Consider the following 10,451-nt stretch of genomic DNA (forward strand, 5'->3'; position numbering starts at 1 on the left):
TCTTCTGTAGTGACATCATTTACATTGTCTGGTTTATTTATTTGTTCACTTTCACAATTCACCATTCCAACAAAGAACGTGTCACTGAGATCAGGCTCGTCTATTAAGTTTACAGTTTTTTCTTTTTTCCACTCTTTCCGTTTGGAGAAGCATTGTTTAGCAAAATGATTCTTGCCTTGGCAAGTGGAGCATTGCTTACCAAACGCTGGACACTGTCTAGGCTTGTGCTGTGAGCCGCAGCGCTTGCAGTTTATCATCACGTCCTCCTGCTGCTGTGCAGGCCGGGTCTGTGTGCGCCGTCTCCGCTGATACGACACTGCTCCAACCGCTGCCGCGCTGTCGCTCTGCGCCGAGGCGACTGCAGACATCTCGCTGAACGTCCTCACGTGCCTTTGGGACAGCTCACTGGCCTGGCAGATCTTCATGGCTCCTGCCAGCGTCAGCTCCATCTCCCGTAGTAGCCTCTCTCTGACCTTTTTATCCTCCACGCCGTAGACAATCTGGTCCCGGACCATGGAGTCACTCAGCGTTCCGAAGTTGCAGGACTGCGCCTTTAGCCGCAAGTCCGTCAGGAAGCTATCGAAGGGCTCATGCTGCCGCTGTGTACGAGACCGAAACACGTACCTCTCGTACGTCTCGTTCTTCTTCGGAGAACAGTGAATATCAAACTTGCTAAGCACTACATCCAACTTTTCATTATCTTCAGGACTGTCAAACACGAACGTGTTAAATACTTCTATGGCCTGTGGCCCTGCTATTGTTAGCAGCAGCGCTACCTTTCTTGCTTCTGGCTTTTCCTCGAGTCCCGTAGCTGCAATATACAGGTGAAACCGCTGTTTGAAGGTGCGCCAGTTCTCGTCGACATTCCCCGTCAGTTTCAAACTTTCCGGTGGTTTTAAATCCATGTCGCCCATTCGAGTTTACTCCTGGTACCATGTCATGTTCGTGTTCCAAGGATGAGGCCGTGTTGATAGCAAGTAACTTAGTTTAATGTCTCACGTTCTCAATAACATACATGTGGCTCCATGCAGTCTTGCTCTACCCCGTTATATGGTACGGTAAGCTGACTACTAACCAGTACTGCCGCCTAGCGGTCAAACATGTAATAACATCTAATCATAACACGAACAACATAGAACAGGACCAGACGTGGCGTTGTTTCCTCTTTTCACCGACAGCTCCACTCTCCCTTACTTACACTAACTACTGTTATTGTTGAGCCCAGAGAATTGTGGGATTTGTAGTTTTTGACCAATCGCAGGTTGTGCTCTTTCTTTTTTGTGATTTTCCCAGTTCACACATGTATTTTTTTTTAGGGGCAAATGCGAGGCTAAAATTATTTAAGACTTGAACACAATAATTCAACAAATTTAAGACATTTTAAGGCCTAAAATTTAGATTTTCAAATTTTAGACTTTTTAAGACCCCGCGGATACCCTGTATATTTCATATAAAGTTTAATAGAGAAAAATATTGAAAATTGTGGGAATGTAATGACTAACATCGAAGTAAGAACCAGTCAGGGAGGAAACAGAAGAAAGGAGGGAGTAAAAAGTAAGGGAGTAAAGAAGGACAGAAGAGAGGGAAATAAGGAGTAGAGGTGAAGGAAAGACATGAATGAGTGGATGTTGGGTTCGTTAGCTGAGTTTGAGGCCGAGACAGAGAGCCAGCTCGTTCTTCTGGATCTTTCCATCTCCGTTGATGTCGCAGTGACCCATCAGAGCTTTCCTGAACTTGTCCAGGTCTGTCCCACTGATGCTGGGCTGCAGGAGGGTTTAAAGATAAGTGGTCAATACCTGCTCTTAAAGAAAGTGATATTCCAGCTGTAGCCCAAGCCTCATTTCAAACAAAGAACCAGTGCCATTAAAACTAAGGTTGCTGTTGATGTAATGCATGAAGACCTTTAATGTGAAGATTGATAAAGGAGGAAGTGTTTCACCTTCACCAGCTCCATCATGTCTTTGACAAATCCATCCACCTCCGGACCCTCCAATTCACCTGTCTGACTCTACACACACACACACACACAACAGTAAGGACTTTATCCATAACATGATCAGAAAACAAGAACAAAACGTATTGAATTCAGTAAACTGGAGGAACACCTCATTAAAAGCAGCTGAATTCACACTTACAACATCATAGTGAGCAAATATCTTCTCAAAGTCTCTCTTCCTATCCTCCTGGCTGCAGGCCTGACACCGAACACATCAGATAATTAAAACAACACATGTTCAGAGGAGCACAAAGTATTAATATGTTAATGAGAACATTTAAAGTGATGTTTAATGACTGGGGGCAGATCTGTGCTTGTTATTGTGAAATATTTCTATTTCTTACATCCATCTTAAACTTCAGCAAGAAGTTTTCTTTCAGGGCCAAAATTCTGATGACAACAAGAAACACATAGAATTTATATTTAAATAAGACATTTAATATTTTACATTTCAAAGTAAAAGCATGAAATGACAGCAGGTTACAGGCACTTATTCAGGGTTATTTTGTTTTTTTTTCTTTTTCTTTTTAGCAATATTTAGCGAGGTTCATTGATCAGCTTCAGTGTGTACAACAGGTTCCAGGAGGTTTTGTATTTTTGTTTTATGATGAAAAAACTCATAAATTAACCTGAGTTTGTAATGTAAAATTTTACAAGATAAAGTTTTAGTCAGTACCTGGCCAGGTCGTTTAGATCCAGTCTGCCATCTTTGTTTTTGTCAAACATCTTCATCTACAGAGGGAAAATTTGTCAGAATGTATTTATCATTCGGTGATGGACCAATCAGATGATCAACCACCACTCTGCTTGTTACCATGGTGTCAGTGTAGTCATCCAGTTTCTCAAGAGTGACTGACTTCCTGTGTTGGAGGAACAGGTCCTGAAGGAAGCCCTGAAGGACCAAACAAGACACAGGGATAACAAGATTTACCACGTCAATTATCATCAAAAGTTAATTGCTTAGAGGCAAAAAGACAGAAATTCAACGTAGAAGGACCCGAAACTGACACAACACAGATAAAAAACTGACATAGTTTGGTGTAAGTTTTAATTTTAGTTACCTTGAGCTCGACAGCTGAGATGTATCCGCTGCTGTCTGTGTCGTAGTTTCTCCAGATCTGCAAACGATACAACAAAATCACTGAAAATACATCAAACATCTCAAAACTGAAGTCGAACCTGTTTCGTCCATTACAATGTTTGTCCTGAGGGAGGCGCTAAAAGAAAAGTCCTTCAGTATCCAACTGTCAGAATCTGTACAGACTGACAGATCTGAGGACCAAGAGTATTTAACAGCTTGGTCAGTACTGAAGAGCAAATTGTTGGAGACATCCTCCAGACCAGACAAGAATAAAGCCTCATTTCTGCTGAAGGAACTTTCCCAAAGAACTAGGAAGCTTTTGAAGAACTATGTGCATTTCTACCACAGGAACCAGAGTCTGAATTAAGGTCTTGTGTAATTGACCTTCCACTAAATAAGTCGTAGTACTCTCTCTAGGTTCAGGAACTTTAGGGGGTGTGGTCTGCAGTACCGGACATTTTCGATGGCTCCAGTACTTGCTACATTGTTTTTCACCTCAATATGGAGTGTTTTTCCATTGTGGTTCAAGATGGAGTCAGCAACCTACAATGGAAAGGTCTATGTCGACATGTCAACAATGTGGAACGAGCTCATCATTATCCACCCCACCAAACATGTCCAGGAGAAGTTTCAAAAACTAAAGCGAGTTCAAAAAAAAAGTCAAGAACCACAACATGGTCATTGTCATTGACCGCATTCAAAGCATCGCCATCTTTCCTTGCGTCATGACTCGGCGTGGGTAAACAACATTTGAGTTAAACTGATTTGAATTACGTTAGCCGTCGTTAGCTGCAACTGCTAACGGTAACGGTAACATCAATGTTGATATTGTGGTATATTTTGATGTCGATGCTGATGAAAAGATGACCACTCTGACACGTCTTCTTTGTAGATGGTAAAAAAGAGTTTATTACAAAAAAGATGTAGTGTCAAAAAGCCGAATCCTTGAGAAGCCTCTATAGCCAATTACGAGACCTCTCTCTCTTAGCCAGAAGTCCTGACCTTATATACTTTCTAAAACTCCACCTCTCTAAACATAAGGAATGAGTATTTAATCAATAAGAGTCAGCTGCCACACTGAGTGGTACAGTAGCTGACGTCACCAGTTACTTTGGACCTCCTTTTCAGACAATGGTATTTTATGTACCTTGAACTGTTTATCTATCTATAACTGTCATGCACTCAAGACTCAATCATTCTGACAGTAGATGTCCAGCCTGTGTTATTACGTCCAGTCTCACAATTACTTAACAACTTAGGAGGTAGAAAATACACCACAATATGACACCCTTGCTAATGTAATGTAAGATAGGAAAGCAGTAAAACTGTGGATAGTCAACGCACACCCGAGATACTATTCACGTTATTCAAGCCTGGAAGAAGCTTGTATTTTTAGCCGATATCAGATGTTGTGGTGAACACCGGAACATTAAATAGCTCAATGGTTGTTGTGTGATGGCGTTGAGACTTCCCACCCGTAATGATGACGTTTAGCAAAAATGGTGATGCTATGAATATGGCTGATTGGCCTGATTTGGATACTCCTCCCTGGACTTTTGGACTGCGGTCATGGAAATGCAGTCAGCAATGGGCCTTGGTAAACTTTTGGTTCCTGAAGAAAAATACTTGGAACTAAAAAGATCCCAAAACTAAATGGTCTAGGTACTTTTTGGTTGAAATGCACCATAAGATTTTGTCCCCATCTGATAGAGTCTTTACTTCAATTACATTAGCATAAGTGTTTTAACCCCACATCCTAAACTATCATTAATTCTGTCTTTGTATTACTTATGAATGGATATAGTATGGCGGAAATCAATGATTCTCCCTTTTTACTGGGAACCTCCCTGATGTTGAGAACCCGTTCTGGACCTCACCCTCATGAACTCCACGCTGTTGTTCAGCGGCGTCTCTCTACGAAACAGAAGCAGGAAGTTTTCTTCCTCCGGCAGCATCATGGCGGCCAACTGGAGGAAGAGGAGTTGTGTTGGTTTTGCTTTTTTTATGTGATACAATTCACAATTTGCAATCACCTACGTATTGTTACAACTGTTGATCTACACCGACACCTGAACCATTGCCTATTTCAACCTCACTTCCTGTTTCTGACCTGCTGGTTTAAATCCTATTGCTGATATGATCTTGACGTGTCGTCCTCTGTTAAAGCAGTAGGTGCTCGTACCTCTTGGATCTGCAGACGTTTGTCGGCTGCAGCGTCGAATCTCTCTCTGAGTCGTCTGATTGTGTCCTCAGTTATCTCCTCTCTCTGGAAAACCAACATGGACACAATGCACAGGTCATCTTCTGCCTTTAGGGGTAAATTGATCAAGATAAGTGCACTGGTGAACACAAGACATCTTGGAGGAGCTGCAGATGTTTACTCAGCCAATTCCTCTATTAATGAAAAATCCAGATATTCAGTACTAAACTGTCATGACCAAGATCTAACACTGACAAATGCTCTGGTTTCAGAACCAATAGGAATATTTGGGATTTAATGGAAGTGGTAAAGTACAATTTAGATATTTAATGTGCAACAGTTATTTGTTGTACCTTCAAGAAAACAATCAATTCAGTCCCTTCCATATTTAACTGTAATTTTCTGTCACAATTGAACGTTTCTGGCTCTAGCGCCCCCCTGTGGCTCCTTCACTTTATCAACAGGTAGATTGAAAGAGATTTGAATTGTATTTTCTCTCTTTACCTCCATCCCTCGTTTTTCCAACATGCACTGAAAGAAGGCGTCCAGCTGTTTTCCATCGATGTAACCATTGTCTAAAAAACACACACAAACAGATGCCACAGCAACAAGCTCAGTAAACTGTTCATGTTTGTATTAAATAAATTATGACATAAAATTATAAAGGAAACAGAATCAAGATGGTTGATCCAATATACTATAATATAATATTCTGATATGTATTTATATTAGCTATTATTATCAGTTTGCATCTAATGTATCTAATTTGTAATGGAACTAAATTAACAGAATTACTGAAACAATAATTAACACTATTACCAATTTAAACTGCTTTATTGTGTTAATAAATGCTCTAGTTTGGAAAAACATTACAAAAGACACAATGAGGATCTTAATTCTCAAGTTTCAATGATTCATTTAATGTCACACGATGTCATAAAATCATTGAGCTGAACCTTTGTTTAACTCAAATAACAGCAGCAATAACAGAACATGTTAATTCTCTCAATAATGAACAGAGTTGTTATAGGCTATAATAAGTTCAAGGTAAATGTCAAGACAGAGTCGGTGTCACATTGACGTCAGACAATGAATCGTTCTCACCGTCAACGTCGAAATGTTGCCAGATCTGGAGAAAACCTGCAGCGTCCAGACCGTCCAGAGAGACGTCCATGGTGCCGGAGACCAGAGAGGAGGACGAGCTGAAAAACAACAAGAGGAAGAAGAGGAGGAGGAGACTCTTCTAGAGATGGAGAGAGAGAGAATATTATCCTGATTTCATCTCTGGGGAGAGAGAAATGAAAGAGGAGAGTTTCAACAACTTGTTTTTGAAGGGAGGAGAGACAGAGAGAGGGAGAGAGGATGAGAGTGGGAGGCAGTAGAGGAGAGGGGAGAGAGGGAGAGAGAATGAGGGGAGGGAAAGAGAGAGAGGGGTTGAGAGAATAAGGGGGTGGGGTGACAGAGGGGGAGAATCAGAGAAGGGTGAGGGAGAGAGAGACAAAGAGAACAGGGTGTGAGAGCGAAGGAGAGGGGTGAGGAGAGTGGGAGAAGGTTGAGAGAGAGAGAGGGGAGGAAGTGAGAGGGTGAAAGAAAAAGGGAGGGGAAAGAGGGGAGGGGAGAGAGAAAGGTGAGGGAGGGGTGAGAGAGACTGAGTCGTAGCAGTAAATCAGTTTTTATTGATATAAACAAACGATACAGAAACGAGCGACGTCTCACAAACATGAACAATAAAAACTTTTTAAAATAAAAATATTTTTCCCAGTAAAATAAAAAAAAAAACCGTCACCGTGAAAGTGAAGTGAAGATCAATAATAAATCAATAATCAATAATTATACAGTATAAACCCCAGAGTTTGTGTGTTTTGACTCTGATCTCTCTAGTGTTAGTTCATATTTACACTGACACATAAAAACATCTGTAAGTGCAGCAGTTCATGACTCACGATCAATCGGTGTGATCGGTGATCGTGAGGATACAGCAGCAGCAGCAGAGGTGATAGCAGAGCAACATCTGGAATCAATAATATGTCAAATGGGGGAAAATGATCTGATTGGTTGATTGGCGACACCTCGGCTGCTCTTTCTTCTCCACCCACTCAGGAAGGAGGAGGAGCAACAACGGAGCCTTTCAAAATAAAATACACCCTCAATTTTCATTCATTGGACCTTTTTTTTTTTCTTTTTTAGCAAAATATGAGTTTTCCGGTCACATCTGGACACAAACACTGGATCTTCTTCAACATCTGTAACTTTTCTTGACTCTTGATCCTAATCTTTCTCATTTTCATTCATGTCTGTCTGTTTTTTTTTTATTTTATTTTTTTAGAAATGCTGCCCTTGAAGTCTGAATAAAAATGACTCTGTTTGACATTGATGTTTATTTCCAGGTGGAAGCTGGAATATTTTCTAAACATGGACAGGAGGAATGATTTGAATAAACAAAAAAACAAAAAAAAAAAGACCAACAACCCTGATTTGCAGCAGATTTATAATGTTGAAGATAAAAAACTGAGTGTAAATTCCTATGAAAGCTGAGGGCGACATCACACATCATCAGCTCTGTTAGGTTAGCACTGTTAGCATCGCTGACGTCCTGTTAAAAATAAAAGTGAGAAAAACAAGCAGACTCATTTGTTTCAGTCTGATTCAGTCTCGTTGGTGATAAAATATGTAATAATAAAAAAAAAAAGACTTGAGGGTTTTGAACTCTTTGGTTTTTTTTTTTGTTTCCTCCTCTGACAGGTAAAAAAAAACAAAAAACGTCTGTGTCGGGTCGTTATCTCCAGACGAGCTGATGGTTAGTTCACTTGCTGCGTTGTGAAGTAAACACAGTAAAAACCAAAGACCAACCAAACAGCCAGACTCGTCCTACTCAGTGCTTTGGACTAATTGAGCTCTTTTTTTATATCCGGAGCTTCTGCTCGGCTCTTTATGGTCTGTTGACGAGAGACGGTGATAAGACTGCGGCCGATCATCTGGACTGATCCAAGGTCAGGAAACTCCCCTGATAACGGCGTTCAGCCTCGTTCCGTTCAGTAAAGGTTTATGGCGTCCCTCATGTTTACACGAGTCAGTTACTGTCCACTGTGTGATTGTCCCCATGGTGAAGGAAGGAGCTTTTAAAACGACCTTCAGACTGATGGAGGGTCGTCCCCGGACTCGTCCTCTGATTTGTTCTCTGACGGAGTTTGAGCCTCCTCTTCGGCTGGACTGAGATCTGTGTCGGCCACAGATGGAGGCCGCACTGAAGAGGACAGACAGAAAGAAAGAAAACAATAAATTCAGGTCTTAAAAGCATAAAAATCTAGCCTAGAAATCTAGACGCACCCTAGCGGCAGCAAATCTATTTGCTCCGTAGGTGGGTCTAGAAATGAGCCATAGGAACTTTTTGAGTCTCGAACACCGTTTGTGTTCACCAATCACAGCGCTCTATCTGTTTAGAGAGTTGTTGGGCGTAGAGCACTGGAAAAGAGAGTAAAGACACCACCATTGACTCCCGTGGTAAGCTTTTTGCGCCCCGAGTGGCAGGATATGGGTATTGCAAAAGCGCCCAGAAAACTCATTCACTCCAATGTATGTGTGTTGCCCACTTGCTTATAAATTGACGAAAACGGCCGTGTTTTTGTTTTTTGGTGTCTTGGTCATATCAAATTATACTTATAATTTGTTTATTACAAAATGTAGATTGAAAGACCACTGTTTTTTTTTTTTTGTTTGTTTTTTTACTCGCCTATGTGTTAATATTTATCTGTAAAGGATCCATGATGATGCTATTAACGTGGGTGATCTATAAATGTCCTTAAATTATTGAAAATGCCACACTTGCTCATTCACCAACAATGCAGAGATCTCAGTTCAGCGCTTTTGCAATACCCATATTCCGCCATCAGGAGGCGCTTCCATTGGACCAATGCGTGTCGTTACTCTCTTTTCCAGTGCTCTAGTTGGCGGGCTTAACGTGATGACGACATACATTTTAATTGGCTTGTCAGGCTAACGTCATCCTGCTCTTTGCTCTGATTAGTCGTAGCGCTACCCTATTGGTGCAGAGGCAGTTTGAAAGACAGCCTTCATCCCGCCCCCTGGATTGAGCCGAGGTCTACCGCTCGTTGCCAGACTATACATTTTAATGATATAGTCTGGCTTGTCAGGCTAATAAAAACCTAAAATTTCAAAACAATCTTAGAAAACAGACGAACCATGAGCAGGGAGGGACTTGGTGCGCTCCCGCTCGTCCTCCTCGGCTGTCGGTGGACTGGCTGAGCTCTTCAGAGACGACCACTGTCTGCCGCCGCCGCCGCCGCCGCCAGGTGTCGAGCCTGGTGCCTCAAATGCATCTCCACCGTCTCCAGAAAAGTCAACTGTAGGAAATAAAAAAGACACATGAGAAACCTGATGTGTCACATGAACTTAGCTTAAACCAACAACCATCAAACTGTCTGTTCTGTGTCACTGGAAACATCTGGAACTGAGATGAAGAAAAAACAGGAAAAAAAATCATGTAAATATATTACGTAAAGGTTTTAAAGGTTCCATGTTTTACAGTTTTCCTCTTTTTTTATTTGATCCATCAGAATACATATCTGTAGTTTAAAGAACCAAAAACCATCTCAGTGTTGTTTTCACATCTGGAGCTGTGGTTACAACAGTCAGTATGTGAGCCAATCAGGAGAGAGGGATATCTGAGTCCCTCTTCTGATTGGCTGACTGTTTTTTGTGTCATCCAACAGAAATGTAGCAGATTTCACGTAAAACACCCAGAGAAACCAAATCCTGCAAGTGTTGTATGGTAGGTCCAGGTGGGCGGGGCTTGGTCACTGCTTTGTTGTGACATCACAAAGTGACAGGAAGTCCTGACGGCTGGTTTTAAGGCTCAGTTTCTGAATACAGGCTGTGTGCATTTCTCTGTGGACTGAGGCTTTGATTCTTTCACAGTATTAATATAGAACCTAGAGCTGATTTATAATCACACTACACATGGACATCTACCTTTATGCTGTATGGAGCTTTAACACAAACATCTACCTTTATACTGTATGGAGCTTTAACACAAACATCTACCTTTATACTGTATGGAGCTTTAACACAAACATCTACCTTTATACTGTATGGAGCTTTAACACAAACATCTACCTTTATACTGTATGGAGTTTTAACACAAACATCTGCATTTA

The 10,451-nt window shown here is 41.3% G+C and overlaps 1 protein-coding gene across 2 annotated transcripts; it reads right to left on the minus strand.

The window, feature by feature from the left end:
* Window positions 1-1,637: 1,637 nt before the first annotated feature.
* Window positions 1,638-6,451, minus strand: LOC146978202 (secretagogin-like). 2 transcript variants are annotated; one of them, XM_085790343.1, is made up of 11 exons: window positions 6,382-6,451; window positions 5,782-5,852; window positions 5,260-5,337; window positions 4,955-5,044; window positions 3,058-3,114; window positions 2,811-2,888; window positions 2,673-2,728; window positions 2,341-2,386; window positions 2,136-2,195; window positions 1,940-2,008; window positions 1,638-1,763 (listed from the first exon to the last, which is right to left on the minus strand). In XM_085790343.1, the coding sequence occupies exons 1-11, from the start codon at window positions 6,449-6,451 to the stop codon at window positions 1,638-1,640; spliced, it is 801 nt and encodes a 266-aa protein (XP_085646469.1). The 2 variants fall into 2 exon arrangements, with proteins under 2 accessions (XP_085646469.1, XP_085646468.1); XM_085790342.1 differs by having other exon boundaries at window positions 5,260-5,343.
* Between the last annotated feature and the right edge of the window lie 4,000 nt (window positions 6,452-10,451).

Source organism: Trachurus japonicus, chromosome 11, assembly GCF_045865225.1.
Source record: "Trachurus japonicus isolate A0001 chromosome 11, Traja_1.0".
Classification (NCBI taxonomy): Eukaryota; Metazoa; Chordata; class Actinopteri; order Carangiformes; family Carangidae; genus Trachurus; species Trachurus japonicus.

Excerpts from the sequence above, each read along its gene's own strand:
- LOC146978202 (XM_085790342.1), bottom strand. The coding sequence starts at position 6,451 with ATGGACGTCTCTCTGGACGGTCTGGACGCTGCAGGTTTTCTCCAGATC. Across the intron at positions 2,729-2,810 it reads ATGACTACACTGACACCATG|ATGAAGATGTTTGACAAAAA; the intron begins GTAACAAGCAGA and ends TTCCCTCTGTAG. Across the intron at positions 2,009-2,135 it reads TATTTGCTCACTATGATGTT|AGTCAGACAGGTGAATTGGA; the intron begins GTAAGTGTGAAT and ends GTGTGTGTGTAG.